The sequence below is a fragment of the Poecilia latipinna genome, unplaced genomic scaffold (assembly GCF_001443285.1).
Source record: "Poecilia latipinna isolate Pla-1442-1.1 unplaced genomic scaffold, P_latipinna-1.0 Scaffold3567, whole genome shotgun sequence".
Taxonomy (NCBI): domain Eukaryota; kingdom Metazoa; phylum Chordata; class Actinopteri; order Cyprinodontiformes; family Poeciliidae; genus Poecilia; species Poecilia latipinna.
Window position 1 is genome coordinate 7,148 of NW_015116183.1, and position 21,122 is coordinate 28,269.

Sequence of the window (21,122 nt, forward strand, 5' to 3'; positions counted from 1 at the left end):
AACCCGGTATCTTTTCAGCTGTTCTTTGTTAACGTGACATAAATAAGTTATAATGATTTTCATTCAGTTGGGACTTTACGCCGACTCTAGCCACACGCATCACAGGTAGATTCTGGTAAAGCATTGATTAATGCCTGATTTTAAAATTAGTTAACTGGACTTGTAGCCATTATTTTGTGCCCATGTGGCTGCACACCACACGGCACAATCGAACCTGATTGAACCGTTATACCTAGGATTTCTGTCAGCTAATGTGTCTCTCAGGTTTTGAAAATGGGCCGACAGCCGGCCAACAACTCGTGTAGTGTGCGCTGGACATTACACTAAGGAAATGAGGAAGGGAGGGTCAGTGGAGAGCACCGGAGTTGAGCCTTTTTTCATTCAGTGTCATCAAGAGAAAGAAAAAAGGCAGGGAGAGACGATAAAGCCGATAATTAAAATGAGGTCGATAGGTTTAATTTATTGTGCGATTAATTGATTTATCGTTTATCGCGACAGGCCTATGTGCTACTTCACTTTTTGAATAATGGCTGCGTTTTTAATGATATTATATTTTACTAAGATGAACTTGCATAAGAATCAAAATATACATAAACTATGAAACAACAAACGTCTAAAAAAATGAACAGTATGGCTTACCTTACTTTCTTTCCGTTCTCAATGATTTTTGTTTTGTTGAGAATTCCCGCTTTCTCCAAATTCTGTACCTGGAATTGTATCAGAAAAGCCAATATTTCATTGTTTTGAAGATTTGGTTTGTACACGTTAGACGTTTGTGCGAAAATTAGATGAAGGAGGCGATGTTCTACAGGGAAATAAAACTAAAAATGAAATGTGAAAAAAGGACTCCGAGTGCTCTTGCGTTGTTCTACAGTGCAGTGTCATCTGCAAGGACAAAAAAAAAAAAAAAAAATCTGCACCCTGACCACAAAAATCTGCATCTAAAGTTTGCAAATAGACACCGAGACAAGGTCGAGGCATTTTGTTCTGCAGACTGAGTGTTTAGAGATCACCTGACATGAGGACCTTTTATAGTAGAAGAAAATTACAATGAATGCTACATTGTGAAACAAATGTCGCACAGTCAGTAGAAAGTAAAAGACTGCCTGGCCTGAGATTCACTGGCCAAAATTAAAGAGCACAGGCTGAAAGTGAAATTTAAAGCGCAGCTCTGCAAGCCGCTTAGATGTCTCTCAACACTTATGAAGAAGCGAGGATTTTTGATTTATAATTTTTCAGTCTTTTAACCGAAAAAGTCCAATACTTTGTGAATTAATAGCTCGGTCACAAGTCATGTTGTTGCCGTGGAAGCTCGACGCACAACAGCAGGAAGTAAAAGTCAGACAGCGGAGAGGACATGTTAAGAGGTTATTAATCCACAGTTAATATAAGACTTTCAAACGGTTGATGCTTCGAGGGCATAAACAAGCCCATATTCTTGTTCATCCATGCGGGATGAAGAAACATCTGCTTAGGATTACTTGCAAAGTACCTTGAAATAATTGGATTCGTTCTGGAAATCACAAAGATGTGAAGCTAATCTTTTCTTTTCTTTAGTTATTTTTACAACATATATTTTGCTCGGCTAAACTCACATCAGCATCTAAATCCAAACGTATTGAAATTTTGCTTTTGCCTTCAGTAAACAGAACATACTGCATTCCTGGGTTGATATTATTGATATTGCGACAACTTTCACTTTATTAATATATTTATCTGCAGTGGTGATGATGCACATGAGAGATGCTTTTTATATCACTGCAGAAAAAAGATGGTTTGCTAATGAGAGGCAGGGTGATTTGAATGTATAAAGTTTTTATGGAAATTATAAAAAAAAAATAAAATAAAAAAGCTTATCAAGTTATTAATAGCCACACCTTCTGCCCATCATAGATAGATGCTGCTATCTATGGCTAAAGCTCAGGTGAGTGCTTAAACTAATAACCCACATTATAGCGCAGCCACTTTGAGGTCAAATAATAAGGATTTCTCCAGGGCCTAAACCCAACAGCCTTAAAGGAGAGACACAAAACACCATTCAGATGTAGGGATAGATCGGAGGGCTTAATGGTTCACTTTACTGATGTCACAAAACTCAAATGGAAGAGCACCAAAGTCCACTTACATTATGCTCTGGAGAGTTTCCCGTACTGGAGCTGTCGCTGCTGTGGTCTGACGTGTTCCTCAGGTGACTCTGGGTGAACCTCTAAAATCAGAGCACGAATGAAAATCTTAGTGTCGAATATGCGAATGTAAGACAAAACAGAACAGAAGAATAAGCAGGAAAAAAAAAAAAACTGAAGTGTGTTGTGGATTTCAGTGGGTGGAACTTCCCATTACACGTCTATAATTTACCAGAATTAGTCAAACTGAGCTCATTTTGGTAGAATGACTATTATTAACTCAAGGAGTTAAAATGATGACTCAAGTGATTAAAACTAATTGTTTGTCAGTGTGCTGTAATACCTTTTTCAATTGTTTCAGAGTGCGACATACAAAAAACAAACAAACAAACAAAAACAAAAAAAAAACAAGTGCAATCTTTTTACCTGCAATTAACTGTGTTTTTCTGCTGCCATTTTAATTTGATAATAATCAGACCCGCAAACATTCAGCGAGTTTCACACAAACGCAGATTCGGGCACGCTCGTGTACTGAACTTGGCCGAATACAGGAAGCGTTCACATAGAAAGAGTTTCTCATCTCCAGTTCTTATGCTAAGCCACAATGTTTTCTTTCAAGACCAAAACAGAAACCTTCTTTCTTTTAAGGCAAACCTGCAAAAATCTGTTTTTTATCTTTCTGATCTTAAGTGATTGATTTTCTACAACTAGACTACTTTTCATGTTAAAATTTGTGGCCCGCAAGTACCTTGCCTATGTCATCCACACATGACAAGAATTTATTAATTCAATGTTTTGTGATTAAGCAGTCTCCACTGCGCCCATTGGAAAAAAAACTTTCAACCCTTGGTTCCCGAGGTTTGTAGTAAGGAAAAGCAAAAGCCCGTATTTGTACACAGGAGTCTCAGTGGCGCTTGTGCAAATGTTGCCTCTCCCTCAATCAGAGAGCAATGCAGTCGATTTGCCTTGCTAAATAAGGGTTAAACCTTTTCAGTGTTGGCGGATAAACACAGACTTAACCACGCTACTTGCCAACTGCATAACTTTATATTTAGCTGTCGGACACACCCTGGATGTGCCACACAACCTGTGTGTACACACACATGTCTGTGACGGCGTTAGTGTGTGTACATGCATGTACCCCATCTTCCTGGCCCGTGCAGAATTGAGCAGGTACCCTCGAGTCTCTCCAGTTTTTGACGACGTGCACATTTTCATTCTCATCGCCATTCGGGACATTGGAGTGAGAAGGAGCTGCAGGGGCCTTCAAGGACAAAAAAAAAAAAAAAAAAAAAAAAAAAAAAAAAAGAAGAAATTTCACACCATAAAAATGACAGAGATTCCACGTTCTTAACTTAATTTGTCAGAAAAGTCTGTAAAGTAGAGAAGGGTCTTCACCTCAGGCAGATTCCACTCAGACTTGGTGCCATCTCTTAGGTAGTAATAGGTTTGGCCCTGATCATCCACAGACTTGATCCACTGTTAGACAACAGAAACATTTTTATTTGGCATATTTTTCTGTAACTTAAGTCACAGTAAAAAAAAAAAGAAGTTACAGAATAGCATATTTTTAATTCAGAGTAATAACTGAACTTCTTTTTCTAATGCAGTTTTTCCAACCAGAGCTGCTGCTTCACGGCTTAAATCCCGCAACGAAATATATCTAGGGTTTCATAAAAGACATCAGCAACGTAATGAAAAACAGGTGCCGTTTATTAAACTAGGATGTGATTTTGAAGGGCATACATCATATTTTAGATGCCACAAACGATTCTCAAAGGATGAAACATGAATAAATGATATTTCTCAATGCTGATGTGACTTTCAAAACATGCTTTTCTGAAAGAATTATTTTTTTTTATTTTTATGTCACAGCCACTAAACAGGAAGGCCCCATCGTGCATGTATGACAACGTTGAGCCTATATACATATTTATCATCACAGAGTGGATTGTTGTGAAGACGTGAAGGAAATGAATTTCTCCTCATCCATCAAAAATAGTCTCTTTTTCTCCCAGGATTGTACAACAAATTGGGTCTTGAATTTAGGTGAGAGTGCAAGCCGAGGTTGGGGAAGAGGGCTGAACACAGGAGAGAACACGGCTTGTGTCAGGGTCATCGGTCATAGCTCAAGCAGAGTCAGCATTTATGGTGAGAATAAAGTGTGCCAGGTAAGAAATGTCTTTCATCGCCTGATAATTACCCGTCACGTTGCTTGTTCCTCAGTGTCTGAGCCAATTAACAGAGAAAACTTTTGGCTGTAGCGCCCGTCTGAGTATTCCAACTGGTCTAGTATTGGCTTAAACTTTAAGGCAAAATGATGAGTTTTTCTGAGAAATCAGACTGCGAACATTTTTACCTTTTCAGTGGCATAACAGATGGTTTCCTCAGGATAAAACTGAGAAAACCATGTAGGTATGTGACGCACAGATTACGCGGAGAAAAGGTGAGACTTTGTAACCACTGCAGGTCTCACTAACAAAGTATTCTGGCCGCACAGCTGTTTGAAAAAATAAACAGCCATTTTGTTGTGTTTTTTAATAAACCAATACATCCACTCATACTGCAACAGATACTAGTGCCTTGGTGCAGTTAGAAATGGTAAATAAGTTAAATTTATCTCACGCTTTTCGCGTCAAAGCACTTGCTCGGGACCATGTCAACATGTGCAGCTAGAATTGAACCTACAACTTTGTGATTGAAAGACAACTGCTCCACCACTGAGCCACAGTCACACACACAGTTGAGCGACGTACTCCTTTAACAGCATTGGTATTGTGTACCGATGCTGGATACGGCATCTGTGAAACTAGACCAAAACAAACTGAGTTCCGAGCTGAGCATGCTAAGATTAGCAAGCTAGCACTAACATCCGCAGGTATTTATTGAGATTTTCAGGCACACCAGTTCCTCAGATGCATCAACCCTTATCAAGTTCTATCCAGAGGGGTATTCTTGCTCTTCAAGCATATTTACAACACCTGGTAAAAAAATACAATTGTGTTCAGGAGCATGAACTTTCACTGCAGGACTTCGTCAAATGTTTACCGCAGAAAGATAACAGTTATTTCTGCGTTGTGGCTCTGGTGGCTAACGGTACCACAAGGGACCGTCATGTCCGCCTAACTGTGACTACATTTGTTTGCTTTTGACTTAGTTTCTAAAGCACGAGTCGCATTTAAATGTAAGTGTTTATCTTGATGAGCCACATAACACCTCAGCCTTCCTGGCAACATTTTCCACAGCAGTTTTTGTATGAAAACATTATTAGGGTTTTGATAAAATGAAGCTTACTATATGGTTTTAGAATAGCACGGCTCAAAAAAAAATGATAGCTGACGTTTTCTCTGGTCCTCTGCAAAAATCACTACCTTGTGCTACCTGAGATCCATGTACTTATCTCACGTAAGTCTCAGTTATTTTGCCGCAGTGCAAAACGAAAAAATAACAAGGCTTTGAAAAGCAAAATAAATCTTATTATTCATAGTGAACCTTTGAAGTTTCACATCCAGTCTTGTGACCAGTTTCTATTTAAGTTGTATGTTGTCCACTAAGATATTTCTCGACACATTTTTTTTGTAACTAACTTTTAAGCCTTGAGCAAGTTTAAAATAAAAGTAGCATATTTCAAATTAGCATTTTATATGCTGCCATTTTTTTACAACAAATAATTTTACAATATATATTTTTTTACTTTATTATTTATATGTTGCATCATGCACACTAATTTAATCCTGTGCTATTTAAATAATGATAGCTACTCATTAGTTATTTTTAAATTTGTACAGTTTAGGTTGTTTTTTTATAGGTTTAAATGAAGCTTAAACTACAGTACACATCCAGCTCTATTCTTTGTTATGCTACTGAACTACTGAAATTAGAGGAGAAACAGACAGGGCTGAAAAAGTGCTGCAAAATACTGGCACGTTTAACGTGAAAGTCCACTGAATGCCAACTGACACGTCCACATTTCACACCTTCTTCAGTTATATTGAGGGGCTGTCCTTACCTGATCTGGAGAGTTTTCACTGGTGAAAACCCATGTCCCACTGGGTTCCACGGTGAGGTTCCAGCCAGGCGGGGTACTGCGGTCCAGGTTGGCCCGGGGGATGGTGGTCATACTCACGTGGCCAAGAGCGTACTCCTTCGGAAGAGTCGGGGGTCCCGTGTTCTTGATGTCCTCGTACAATTCTCCTTGGTCTGGGTAATCCTCTGATGGGTAGTCCTCCACAGGTAAAGGAGGCTAGCAAAAACAATGTACATTAAAACAATTTATTGCATTTTTTGAAGTTATTTGTCTTTTTAGTGAAAATTACACTGCAGGGTAAATTTGAACAAATTATCGAAGGAAGGCTGGACATTGTCAGAGACGAGATTAATCCGGAGTAAACCTAGTCGGAAAAAACACACTTGACATGCTTTTAAAATTTTTCAATCATAAACCTTCCTGTATTACATTTAGACTGGTCAACATAACGTAGTATACTATGAAGAGAAAAGAGAAGAATAAGGGTAATTTTTAATTCAATAATTTAGGGTTAGGGCTCAGATTCCAAATCTCGTCACAGATTCTCAGTTAGATTTATGTCAAGGCTTGACCGGACAATTGACGCAGAATATGCTTTGATGTAAAACATTTCAATGCAGCTCTGGCTGCATGTTTAAGGTTGTTGTTCTGCCTACACCACGGTCTCAAGTCTTTTTTTTTCGGCTTCAAACAGGAATGCTCTCACAGGAATGCTTTGTACTTTTCTCCATTCATCCTCCCATTGTCTCTGACGAGCTTTCTTGTCAGTGATGATGCTGCCAACGCCAATGTTTTACTGGAGAAATGGTGTGTAATGGCCACACCCAAGGCTGCACTACAGGTGAGTCAGTAACCCTCATGGCCTTTCCACTTTTCATGTTTTGTACATTTTCAGTACAAAATAAGAGTTTGTCATAAATGATTAGCGAGACGTTTAAATAGATTTGTTCTATTTCAGGTACATCTAGGGATTCCTGATCAGAAATGGAAACTTTTGACGTCTAAACAGAAATTTCAACAAGCGTGTAGGTTTTTCCATTTATCGCTCGTCAATTGCAGCAAGTGACACAAACTGTTTGTTCATACTTCGTGTTGAAATGTTTCAGCTTAACGCAGAGTCACCGAATAATGTCAGTTTCCTCAGTTACTGCTACGATCTTCATGTCAAGTCTTTGACTTTCAGAGCTGCACTGACTTCCAGGTTCTCTTCCTCTTTCTGCAACTCGTATGAAGTCATTCAAGGGCAAAAATTGGGTCACTTGCTTCTTGGAATGTGAAAGAAAAACAAACCCCCAAAACAAGTGAATTAATATGTTTACTGATGGGGTAAAAAATATTTCCGTATGATGACAAAATTCCTGTGAAATCTCAGGCTATTCAAAGATTAATACCGTCTCTTCTCGAAATCCAAATGAGGCCAAATGTTCTTTCAGGGAAACTATTTGGGACTACCGCTGAGCCTATTCTGTTCGGAGATAATGAATTAAGTCATGTCTGTTATGTAGGTGCAGGACATTTCATTCCATTAAGAGCAGACTGTATTTAGGTTCCCCCTGGGTGAAGCTAAAACTGGAGACAGAGGAAGCCTAAGTGGAGCAGCCAGGCTGTCTGTCCTTACCGGCTCGTCATCGCGAAACCTGTGCACGCTCATAGGCTCCATCGGAGAGGGGTAAAGGCTCTGCTGCTCAGGAGGGTCCCAGGATGTCTCCCCGGACATGTGGTTATAGAAGTAAGGCTGACCAGTGGTCTCATCCACCAGCTGCTCCCAGTCTGAGGCCCAGTCGGATTGAGGGGACGGTGGAGGGAAAGGAACCTCCGGAGGGAGTGGCTCAGGGTCTGTGGGGGAGTCTAAAAAGGGGTTGTCCCAGGTGGTGCTCCCCGTGTCGGGGTGGTAGTAGTATTCCTGTCCACTTTCTTGGTCAACATGAACCTCCCATCCCTCCTGTTTTAGGTAGGAAGGAGAGCAGGGCGAAGGGTCCGACGGGGGAGACTCTGAGATGCTTTGGCGAAGCTCTGCTACGTTGACGTACACTGCTGACCGGAGATTTTCATTCTGCACCTGAAGATGAGAAAGAACAATGCAATAAGAATAGAGAGTTGCTGACATCCGAACACATCTATTAGTGTTTCTACTGTAGACTAAGGAAAACCTGGCCTGTATCCACCTCTACCTGTTGAGTGCCAACAAGGTACTTTTCCAAGGGAAAGATATGAGACTTACTGCAGGGTGGCAAGGGGGCAATTACAGGGTACCTACAGGGAGTTTAACATTTTAGTGAGTAGTATGAGTAGTTAACAAAAGGTAAAACTAAATTGTAGTACTTAGTATGTTTTGCTGTAGTTTTTACATAAAGCCGTAAATAAAAACCAACGCAGGTGCCCTGCAAATACCCTGTAGGTATCCTGTCGTACCAAGTGGGCATCTGAATAAGAATCCTGTACTCATTATTTCCCAAAATTCCTCTCAAATATTCTTTAGATATCCTGCAGGCACAGTTTTTAGAACCATTTACATAACAGGATAGGTTAAACTCCCATTACATGCATGTACCCTATAGATATACTGTAATTACCCAGTAGATATCCCTGTGGGTATCTTGTATGCACCCTTCTGAAAACATGCAAGATATACCAAGTAAATTAAAATAAAGTTTAAAACAGGAAAAACTGTTGTAGGAAGTACCACACCCAAGCTTTAAGCTAAGCTGTCGTTTACCCTAAATCTGTCTTCTGCAACAAACTGAAACACAGGAAGTCTAACGCTGAAAAAACCCCCACAAACCTCTGGGGCGTTCCCTGCCGTGCCAATAATCAATAATGGAGCCCAGTTGCATTTACTTTGCAGTGTTGCACCCAGACTTCATCTTCTGATGTGAACCACTGTAAGCTATTGCCTGCCATAGAGCTCAAATTAAAAACGTGAACTGTGTAATCTGGTCTGCGTTTAATTATGTACTGGATTGAAAATAAAAGTTTAACAGCCACACAAACATGTGAGCGCGGGGCATTTTCAGTGGACTCTAACTGGGTTAAACTCCACCATAACAGTCACGGCATTAACTTCTGCGCCCCACTTTCGTCCGGCTACCTTTCACGCACAAGAGCTCGTCGGTGTTTTTCTTGCGTACACAAAACTACGCGTTCGGTTTCCTGACGAGAAAGGGAAGCTGCACGTAAACAGAGCTCCACATGGCAGGAACACGGCATGTAAAGTAGACTAAGCCTTCACAACTAATTTGCTTAAAGAATACCAATGAGAGTGACAGAGAGCGATGAAAGGCCGTCTCTGTCCTCTGTGCTGCTGAAACTGATCATCCCGATACATATGTGTCGTAGCTTCCATCAAAACACCCTCTTCTTGGCAACATCAAAAGCAAATGCCTTTTCCTCTTTAAGCTGATTTTCTTTTTCTCACCTTTGCTCCAGTGAGGCGCTTAATTCTCTGAGTAAAACTCCTGGGAATTATGGTCCTGCGCGCCCTTTCATTCGCCATCGTGAAGACAGCGCAGATAAAAGCTGTGACATGACTATTCTAGACTAAACTTTAACTAGACCTTGTGTCACAGTTAGACCTCTTGAGCTATATTTATCAAAACCTACGTGTGTGTGTGTTTCTGCGCAGTATATGCTGATCACTAGAATAAACATATCATGCTAAAAGGAGAAGTGTAGCAAAAGTTAGCACAGAGAAAAAGAACTTGTAGAGTATCAGAACTCAAAAAAAGAGGGAGAAAGGATGTATAAGCATCTGAAATATCCGTCACCTTCTATTTTTATTTACTGTTTTTAGGTCCGCTTTAGTTTTACTTTTATTTTTGAAAGAAAGACCGATCAAAGGGCATGCAAAGAAAAGTCCAGAAGAAAAACAGGCCTTGGGATTGTGTTCTCTTCCAAAAATGGGACTCGATAGTCAATAAAATAATGTTACAGGCTCTTCGAGTTTTTTTTTTTTTTGCATGTCTCCAACATTTGCATTCTCTTCTAGTTTGAATGAGCATTGATATATTGTTTTTCTGCTAGGAAATTTAAACATTTGTAGGATTACAAATTCACAGGAAGGTCTTTGTAAAATCCCTGGAAGCTGATTCCAGCTTCCAGCTTCCCTGGTTCCAAACAAGTCTGGATTAAAGGTTGTGTTTGGATATTTTGGGATTGTTTAAGAATGGCTGCATGCATCACTTGCTCTAGGAAACTATTACAGGCCAACATTTAGGGGCATTGAAGAGACAAGCACAGGAATTTTAAATTTTTATTTTTTATTAAAGGTGACACGTTATTAACTTCTGCTACTTGCCTCTTTGTTGATGTCAGACACATTTCATTTAGCTGCAAACTTATCAATAAATAGATTACAATTGGCCGCCACCCTCATTCCAACTCTGATGAGTCGCCATGAAATCTTTGTACCATCTCAAAAAGAGCGAGTCAGAGAAACAAGGTCATCTCCACAGTTTATTTGCTGCTTTTTTATTCAATAAAACAAACAAAATTCTGTGCAGGACACCCATTATTATAACAGATGGCTTGTCGTGGAGGAAAAGCTGCACAGCCAATGATTAGGGAAGCAGGCAGCTGATGGAGCTGACTGAATGAGGATGCATGGAATGTGGTGTGCTTGAACATAGCATAGCATAGCATAGCATAGCATAGCATAGCATAGCAGTTAGCAGACCACAGCTTCAAGCTAACCTGTAGGAAACAACTGCACATCAGCTTTGTCCTGCTAGTTTTTGCCCTTCAGATAACAGGATGGATTATTTACAGCGGGGAAAAACACCTACAGCATATAAAATAGTAAGAGTTTGTTATCCTGTGTGTTTCTGCTCGGAGCTTTCTGCGCAGCTGACAAAGAGATGGTTCTTCTGGGAATACATTATCTTAATGTTGTGGTGCATCTTTGAATTAAATGGAAGTAGTGGAGACTAAGCCGTCTACCACCGAGTAAAAATGATGGTTACCATTGAGTCTGGATGCGGCTGGCGGGGCAGACAAACAGGACGTAGAAATAAAAAAAAGAAATAAAAAAATGATTACGAACAAAGAAAAAGGAGCCCTTCTGCTCTTACACAACACTTGTTTTGATCCTATCACATTACAGACTTTGCCTCAGTCATTGATCAAAATGTAATCTCAAAACAATCGATGTGGATGGCCAGACAACTGACCTCAAAACAGATTGATTTCAAACAATGCGAAGCAGAAATGCAAGGATTGCCTCATCGATCCGTAAGAAAAATGATTGATCCCAAAGAACAATCATTTCCAAATGATATATTTGGTTACTATTTCTGCGTTATGTCTGCTTTAGATCAACACAAAGTAGTGCATAACTGTGAAATGCAAGGAAATGGATACATGGTTTTCTTTTTTGAAATATTCTATAAACATTCGTAGCCACAAAAGTTTAGTTTTCTTCCAGTACTGCCCTGTATTTAACTCCAGCCTACATTCTACATTTAGGTCAGAAGGTTCAGTGTTGATTTCCTCTAACTAGAGCACATTCTTCACATATTAGCTTTATTCTCTTGTGACAAACTGTACGTTGGACTTCTTTAGTACCATTTTACACAGGTGGACTCCTTTGGTTTACTTCTAGGGGCAATTGTTTTGCACTGGATTTTGTTCAGGGGTGAATGAGAAAAAGGGGCTGAACAGAAACGTATTGCGGCACTTTTTTATTTAAAATGCATGTCATTGTTGCTCATCTTTGAATGTCCCTGTGTTGATGAATCACCTGAAATCCCCCAAAATACAATCATCTTAGTGGTTGTAATGTGACAAAAACGGGAGAAGCTTCGAGATGAATCAATACTTGGAAAACCTGCTGTATCTACCTGACGTAGAAGTGAGTCCCCTGTCAGATTTCATGTCAGTCAATGATGTAATCTGTCATTTTAAGTCCCACCTATCTGAAGTCCTCAAGAAAACATACAACAAAACATGCATACGTCTCTCATTGTTTTCGTACTTCTGCAAGGGCTCTGGTTACTGTACATGACAGCAGTTATTGTGTGAGCTGATAATATCAGAATGTATTGCACCATGGTTCTAATGACCCCAATTTTGAAGCATGCAAAGAAAATCTGTCCTCTCCAACTACCTCTCTGTGTTTTGCTAAAGATCCAGCAAGCGCTGCCTGACAGTCAAGATCCACTGTAACTTTTTGAGCTGACGCTTGTCTTTTTCCCCCCGCCACCCTCAAGAACAGTCCAAAATTATAACCCACATGAAGTGTGATATGTCCAAAAAAAAGAATTCGAAATCAGAGCTAACCCACAGCCGTTTATGCTACAAACTGCTGCAATGACATCTGAGCACACTTACAAAGTGTCTCTCACATCCAGAGGAGCAAAAGAGCTACAGATTAAAGGCAACAGCTGCAAAGATAAGAGTACTGTGAGTTTATATTTACGCCACTTCAACATGTACAGGAAAAGACAAGTGCACAGGAGGCACGGTTCATTGAAACAGGAAGCAGCGCACTTGTCGAAGTGTTCGAACCAAGTAGCCAGTAGTAAAATTAGACATTTTAATTTTACAACGCGGTGGATGTAATCTCCTACCTGGGCAGCCACTGGCAGAGTCAAGCCCCGTTGGGCTTGATGACCTGTCCAAACCCTGGAGTACATCTCCACCATGTTTATCCGTTTCTAGCAACACGATCCATAGATCCAAACACGGAGAGACTCGGAACCAGCGAGCTAACTATTCAGCAGCCTTCAGTCGACCTGCGCTATGCCAGACTCCTAAGCACCCTCCTCATGCATGCAGCCTTCTCTCGCAGCGGCCGTGATAGTAGCAGCCCAGATAGAAAAGAGAACTGAGGTCTGTTACAATAAGCAGCAGGAAGGGACTGTGAGAGGGCTCGCCGATGTGGGTGTGTGTCACTGTTTGTGTGTGCTTAAATTCTTGTGCACAGGATAGGAGGGTAGAGGGTAACTGTCTGACTGAGCTAAAAAAAAAAAAAAACAGAGTCGGTAAAAAGTAGACAGGAAGAAAAAAAAGTTTTAGTAGGCAGAACAACATGAGCTCTGCGGGTCACTTCGACCTACTTCCTGTCTGTGTATATACATGACAAATAAAACGGAAATGACAGCAATGGAAACAAAGATTTTGGAGAAGGACAGCAAACACTTAGGAGAAGAAAAGAACAGCTTCTGGTGAGCTTTTAACCTTTCCTTGGGTGGATGACTCAGACAATAATGGAGAGAAAGGGGAAGCAATAATTTCTTACAATAAAGCTGGGAGCTGCCACGGCCGGGCCAATCTGAAAGTACTACAGAATTCAAACGCCAAACAGGAAACTGAGTGTTGGTTAGATTGCAAAATGCCCCAGCATGAAGCTTGTGGCCAATGTTTTGGAGGTTTCTGGGTTAGAGTTGGTTGCAAATGAGGTTTGAGGAGACATGGAGAAATATGACTTTTTTTTTTTTTATTTGGACAATTCCGGATAAGTGAATGAGTGAAAATGTGTAAAATTCAAGAAAAAAAAACACATCATATGTGCATATGTATCATTCCTTTAGAGATTTGTTTTTCTTTTGTTTTTAATTTGGGGCAATCCCATTAACTAACTTACAAAACAGCTACAGTTAACCTGAATTCAACACAACATAGTATGCAGCATAATGCGACAAAACCCAACACAAAACAATTTCACATGACACAGTACGGCACTTCACTATGCAACAGAACACATGTATATTTCACTTGGGATTTGTTTTTCAGTCTGGTCTCTCCCAATAAAGGCCATAGTTAAATAGATACATAGAACAAGCAATAGCAGTCTAAATTTGTATTTAACATTTCAGCTAAATACAATTTAGCTGAAATAGCATTTAGTAATTAGAGTTAAGCTTCAGATTAACTCTGGCGCTTTTGTCTTTGTTATCTTCTATACCTTCTACAAAAGAATTGGGGACAAAATGTGTTTTTTTTAATATCAAATTAGGTATAAGAGTCTTTTTTTGATTAAATAATTGAAGGTAAAGAAGGTGCCTTAACAACTATGAAAAATATGTCCTCTGAACATGAGTGATTAGTGGAGCAAAAATTTGTTTAAAAAAAGGAGCCAAAGGCAGCACAACCTTCAAAACCCAAGAGAACCATTGATTGAAGAATTAAAAGAAATATCACAAGAATTTCCTGGAGAGAAAATGCAAAGAAAAGAGAGATGACTCAAACTTCTTCCAGAGTACGGCATAAAAAAAGGGAAAAGAAGACTTTTTGTACAGCAAAGCTGAAGAATTTGCAGTAAAAGCTTTGCAAAGTACTTCTCGTCATTTTTCCAAGGCATGGTTTGAGGCGAAATTCCTTCAGTCAAGAACCTTAAACTCTGTGCCCTGAGCAAAGCATGAAGCAGCAATCCGCCTGATTACTTAACCACATTAGAACCCATCCAGTCCAACAATGGGGTCCCAAATTGGGGCCCAAATCACGCCACAGCACACAGTTGGGCTATTGAATCAAACTGGCTCCCTTCCTTCTTACATCACACTCATCCCGGTGTGGAATCCAGGATCCTGAAAATGCTCAGCCGCTTATCACCACCTTATCTTTGCTTTCCAGGTCAGGGCTGTATCCTGATGTGCAAAACTGACTGATGACAGATTTCGCCTTCTCCCACATTTTGTAGATGAAATGTATTTGTGTAGGAGGGGAAACGTTTCCGTACCGGTTGCCGCACAGCTCTCTGCTAAGAGGAAAACATGACTCCTTTTGGAGTATGTAGTTTGGGTTGCAAGCAAAAGATCACGCAGTATGCAAACGGACAGGAAACAGTTTGTCCACAGATTCTGGTTTCTGCTTCCTGGAACCTGCAATAATTACAGTAAACAGAAATCCCTTTGTGTTCAATGTAAAATGTACCAAACTACAGGAATATTGCAATCAAGCAGCTCACTACAGCTGCACTGTGTTTTTGTAAACTTATGAGATTCTAGAGCACATTACTAATCCACCATCTGATGACAACATTCAAGCTTTCTTTGGTATATTTTCACAGATTTTTTTTTTTTTTAGCCGATTTCTGTCAGATTTATGATTATGAAGGGATTGAAAGATCAGAGGTTAGATCATAACCTTTCTTATTTATTTATTTTCCTAATTAATAACCACAAATGGAACAAATTCAAGAGAAAATATAGCGCAACTGGTTCTTTGAAAGATGTTCTCCTTCTGACCCCAACAAAAAAAAAAAAAAGAAGGATTTACAAGAGTATCCTTATTTATGCATCTGAAAATAAAAATAAAAATAGAACATGTCTAACCCCCTTCTTATCTCTGGAAAATAATTTAATTTAACTTCATTTAAAATAAACCTTCTTTCACTCATCTTCCCCTCATTGGCTTCTTGTAGCTGTCACTCTGAGGGTAGCTCACTTCTCACTTTCTGCCACATTGAACCACAATATTATTTAGACAGATGAGACAAAAGTAGAAACAGACGTCATAATGCATAGCATTTAGTTTGCAAATCCATCTGTCCATAGTCTGTGCACTGTAAAACATTTGAAGGTGGTTTAATTTGAACATGAAAGTTCAAAGTACAGGAGAATTGTTTTTGTTTTAACTCAGAAATTAAAGTTCATGAAGCTGATTTGACGACAAAAGGCAAGTTGTCTAAATATTATTTTCTTTTAAGTTCATTGAAATTGCGAGTTTTATCTTAATGCTGCAATTTAGACCAAATAATCATTTCACAATATGGAAGAAAAAACTTCCCTAGCCTTGTTATAGAGCACACATTTCTCCATTATTTTCACTCTCAATATCAACTTAAAATAACTTATTTTACTTTAGAATAATTTAAATTCTTGTTTCAAATTGCATGAACAAAAGCTCACGCAATTTGATGAATTCTATTAAACATCACAATAGACTCTGCTCTGAAACATTTAGTGTGAACAGGACATCATCCTAAAGCTTTGCATTTATAATAACGCACAGGAGTCAGATCAATGTAACACACTCCCATCTCACTCACGGTGCAACAAAGTGCACAAAAAAAAAAAAATGCCACTAACCACACTGGGAACTAGTTCCCACTTCTTGCTAATACTTCTTTCATTGTTTTTAAGTGCTACCCTAAAATCTCTAGTTTATTCAACAGCAAAAAGTTAACCCAACTTACTATGTGCGTTTGTCTTTCGCAAACTCACAGATTTAGGTTCGAAATTTAAAACGCGGGACATTTATTTGACTTAAAGAGTGGAAGAGAGTAAGCACAACTAATTGAGGCTCAAACGTTTTACAGTGTACCCGCTTATCCTTGCTGGGTCGCAGTAACGTGGAGGCAGATTGGGGTTGGCGGTGCCCCGATTCCTATCTTCAGCGGTCGGTGGGGGGTAGCTTGTAAACAGCTAAACATGTCATTTCAGCGCCAAACCTAAAATTAATCGTCAGGCATGGTAGAGGAGAGGTGATGAGCTGAGACTGAACCATCGACGGGATCTCAACAGAATCTGAAACACAGCAGCTAAACTACAACAGCCCCAGTTAAATTCCAGTCTTAAACCAGACTGAAAGGCTCTGGATGGAGCCGAAGACAGCTGGACACAAATGAATACAATGAACTCTAGAAATATTCCTCAACAACAATGTAAAAGACTGAAAATATCATACAGAAAACAGTTACTTCAAGTAATTACTGCTGAAAAGTGGACTCGGGGGTCTCCCATGACTGCTGATGCAAAAAGTTGTCTTTCTCATCACTACAGAGAGTGAGCAAGGTTTTACAATCCTGTCTAAACTATATAGTAATTATATTTTTGAGACATAACTCTACTTGTGTCTAAGCTGCTGATCATTACAGGTGAGTCAGAGTTGACGGTGAAAATGCTGCTGTGAAGAGACTAAATCCTAAAGGACTGAAAAACAAGCAAGACGGGACGGAATAATGTCAATCCCATTTCACCAACATTTTCATTTTGTACCTGCAACCATGTAATCATTGCAAAGTAAGTAATTGATTAGAATAAGCTTAAACACACAGGTCATTTGTTTTTGTTACACCTCAGTAGCTTGTTAACAAAAATGGGAAATTGACCAATAACACAGCAGCAGAAAAATGCCTCTAGGCATGTCCCCGCCTTGGTGAAGATGTCTCAATAAAGTTCAAACTGTTCATTAGAATGAGGAACAAAGGGATTTAAGTGACTAATCTTTTTTCGATCTTACAGAAAATGGAAAAAAAAAAAACAAACAAAAAAGAACAGCGAGCGGGATCAAGGTAAACAGAATACCCTCTCTGAATGCACAACACATCAAGTCTGAATGAAAATCGTCTACAGCACAATGGGTGAGATTAACGTAAGCTGAGAACTGGAAAGTGACGCAGCATACTGCTCAGAGCGTCCTCAACGAAGTTCTTCCAGTTTCAATTCCCAGCCACAAGCTATAGGATTAATGCCTTCCCCTTCCCTCTCTGTTGACTAGTGTTGAATAGAGGCCCCTAACGCTGAAGAACAACAACTGGCTGGATGGGGCAAAGTCAGTCCAGACATGTTTGAATTTTAAGATATAAGTAATTAGACGACCAAACTCAATATTTCTTGTATTGTCAGATTTAAAACAAACAACAAAAATAAAATAAAATATGACAAGGAAGTACTACATATGACTCAAATGTCTGTTTTGATGACACCAAACGTGTTTCCTTGTCTGGTTGATGTTGATTTGCAGTCTGTTTTTGGAACGCTCCCTCTAATCAGACCACATGAGCTACAGCAATTATCATAATGCTAAAAATGACTACACATGTAAGAGGTTACACAGATCTTGTATTGTTCCTGTGGGGGTGGAGGGGGGGGGGAAGCCATTTGTAGTTCAAGAAGAAGAGTTCACCCCGCAAAAGACATGAAAAGTACCAGGAAGCTAGATACACATGCTCTTAAGATAAATGACTGACATGCGAGCTCTGCAATGAGACGTCTGACTGAGATGCTCACTCTACCTGTCGGTGCAGTTTCTCGGCATTTGATTTTTTTTGCCTTGTTTTAAGGAACAGGATGTATCAGCAGTGCCTCTCTGAGGTGATGCACCTTGACAGAAACCAGTTCCCAAGGGCCGGACTTGGAGGTCTGAAACATCAAATCATGCAACAGAGACGAGACGTTTTCACTAAACCTCATGTGCTAAAATCAATCAAACCTTGGACTCGACAAGTCTCTCAGCTTAAAAAAAAAAAAAAAAAAAAAAAGAAGATAAAGGAGCATATATGAGTCATTTCGACTCAAGTTTCATACAAAGCTCTACAACTCTCTTTTGCCTATACTTGCAAATTGAACGACACAAACTTGAATTACTACGCTTGCCCTTCGTATTACAGACCACCTAGCGACATACACGCCCTCCATAGCGAGTGACCTACATTGGGGCTAATTGCAAGTCCTGTTTATTACATATGCCCACACTCAGGCCAACTGGAAAGCTCTGAAAGCTCAAAAAGATCTGCGTCCTGGGAGTCAGGCCAGACTCCCCCGCCACCACATCACCATGGAGAGGCCCCACATCCATTGCGGGGGTGAGAATGGACTTCGGGGATCCTGGGCTCATTTATTTTGTACACCTCTCTACATTCATCTATGTAGAGAACCCAGATTTTTTAAATATCTTTGGTTTTGAGTACAGGAATTTAGCCAGATTGTTTAATCAAACTGAAACGTGCGAGGCCCTTAAATACAAAACTAGGAGAGGCTGGAGAGATGAACCTTGCGTTTCAACTATAGTATAGCCTTCCTTTGCAACAGGTGCAAAAACACAGAGACAGACGCGAAACTTACCCGAATGAGAGTCTTCGAGAAATCAAATCCAATGAGAGAAGAAGGAAAAACAAAAGAGTCAGATTCGTTCTGTCAGTTCGGTGTTCGAACTTGTTTCAGTGCCTCCCTGCACGAGTTTGATCATTTGATTCCCAGGATCGGCGGTGTTGCCGTGGGGGGAAAAAAAGCAGGTACAGTAGCAGCTGGAGGTCTGGGAGTGGCTCTCACCTTCTGGACTTAACTCTTTCCCTTCCCTCGCCGAGCTCACTCAACCTGTTTTTGTAACCTGTTCCTGCACGGCGTGAAGCGAGCGGCCGCCCCTCCCGCTCCCGCAGCTCTGCAGCTGACAGTGCAGGAAAATCAAATCAAAGTGCAGCCTGCATACGCACCGGGGCTGCTGGTAAATTCCTCACGGAAACAATCTGAGAAGACAGTGTGAACTTGAATCTTTGAATCTGCTGCCTTTACCGGAGAATTTCAGGAACACCTCTTTTTTTTTTTTTTTTTCCCAACCCCTTACACTCATTGAACTAGAGAGCCATTCATAGGCAAATGAGCTGGCACTGAAAACAAAACCCCAACTGCAAGAGGTGGTTCATCCCTAAATCTGACCACATCAAGATTCGGATCATACTGACATTAGAGAAATACACACTAGAGCCAATTGACAGGTTTGAAAAAAAACCTTCCAAAACCTTTTTTTTTTTTTTTTTAAATCTCACTAGATTGTGTGTAGGCTCTGTGCGTAGGCTCTATGTTTATGGTGCTCCGGCCACTTTTTTAGGTTAGCTGCATGCTTTTTCAAAGGCAGACAAAAATAGGGGACGCATAACATCACAAATTTCTGACTGAACCATAAAAGAAATTCTGATTTTATTTAATTTATTATTATGCAATTGAAAAGTTGTTTTACTTTATTTTATTTTATCAAAAAACTAAAACTTAAACCGCAAATTCTTTCAACAAAGAACATTTCACGTGTTGGTCCAGTCAAAGCCCAGACTTAAATCAAATTGAGAATTTGTGGTAACACTAGAAAACCATTCACAGATGCTCTCTGCAAAGAGGAACTGGCAAATATTTGCCATTCTAAGCTGATGACAACAGAGCTCAGAATCTGCAGCTGCAACTGCTGTGAAAGATGGTTCTAGTAGAAATGACTCAAAATGACTAAAAATAAATGCACATGATCAAAAACTCTGTAACCGTTTAACTGTTCTGCTTTACATTTAAGCACTGCTTTGTGTTAAAATCCAAATAAGATGCACTACTGAAGATAAAAGTTGCAACGAGAGAAAGTGTAAAAAGTTACAAGTAGCCTATATTAATGCTTTTGCACTCTGTTAGCAGGACCTGGTGGTGATGGATAGTCGTATTAGTCACCTCATATTCTGACACTAGTATTGGCAAAGAAATGTAATAGTGTAGTCAAGATGTGCCACAATACCTGTTTAAAGAGAAAACCACTAATTCAACATTTACTGAAAACTTTGGTTTGTTTCTATAAGATAAACTATATTTGTAAAATATGTATCGACACAATATGACAGCTTGTAGCGCATTGCATTACCCCAAAGAGTCTCAGTAAATTTAAATAAATTTAAAATTACTTTTATTACTTAAAAAAAATTGCAACAAATCATTTTTAAATGACATTTTTCCATATGTGTCCAAGAAAACTCCCTTCAGCTCGTATAACTGTTGACAAAAATTACTTGCTCTCTCAAAATCACTTGAGAGAGCAAACAAAATGAATCATCTGCTTGTATTAATAGTGAATTTATCAGAGAGTCCTAATTATGAAATAGTGAAACCGAGACTTGGATGCCACCGAGTTCTGTTTCTGCTTCTCGGAGTGGGAAGTGAAATGATGTGGGGTTAAATAAAATGTCGAAGTGGGATGAAATTTCATTTGTACCTCTTTCTCAGACAGAGAAAAAAGTGTTGTTTTGTACCGATAATAGTTATCAGACGTGTATGGAGATTTTCTATTTATTGGTATTTTTCACAATTACACATTTGTCGGGTCGTTACGCTCGGTTGCAAAATGTCTCTGTCAACACCGGAATTTCATATCCCGATTTAAAGATGCAAAATGTAGAATCTGTGTATTCTACTTTTGAAAAAAAAAAATAAAAAAAAATAATTTAAATTCTGCATTAATATTCTTATTCTGCCAGTTCTATACCCAGAAGTTTTAGATGTACAAAC

The 21,122-nt window shown here is 39.5% G+C and overlaps 1 protein-coding gene across 3 annotated transcripts in view; it reads right to left on the minus strand.

The window, feature by feature from the left end:
- Positions 1 to 21,122, minus strand: part of LOC106941246 (rho GTPase-activating protein 27-like) — a 31,347-nt gene that overhangs the window by 6,569 nt on the left and 3,656 nt on the right. The window contains exons 3-9 of one of the 3 annotated variants that reach the window (XM_015024198.1): positions 7,769 to 8,209; positions 6,133 to 6,366; positions 3,522 to 3,602; positions 3,265 to 3,387; positions 2,126 to 2,206; positions 1,950 to 2,012; positions 640 to 707 (exon numbers count right to left, since the gene is read on the minus strand). In XM_015024198.1, the coding sequence (XP_014879684.1) occupies positions 640 to 707; positions 1,950 to 2,012; positions 2,126 to 2,206; positions 3,265 to 3,387; positions 3,522 to 3,602; positions 6,133 to 6,366; positions 7,769 to 8,209 (1,091 nt within the window). Of the gene's footprint in view, positions 1 to 639; positions 708 to 1,949; positions 2,013 to 2,125; positions 2,207 to 3,264; positions 3,388 to 3,521; positions 3,603 to 6,132; positions 6,367 to 7,768; positions 8,210 to 18,932; positions 18,945 to 21,122 lie in introns of all 3 variants that reach the window. The other 2 variants (XM_015024199.1, XM_015024200.1) reach the window with 2 other exon arrangements.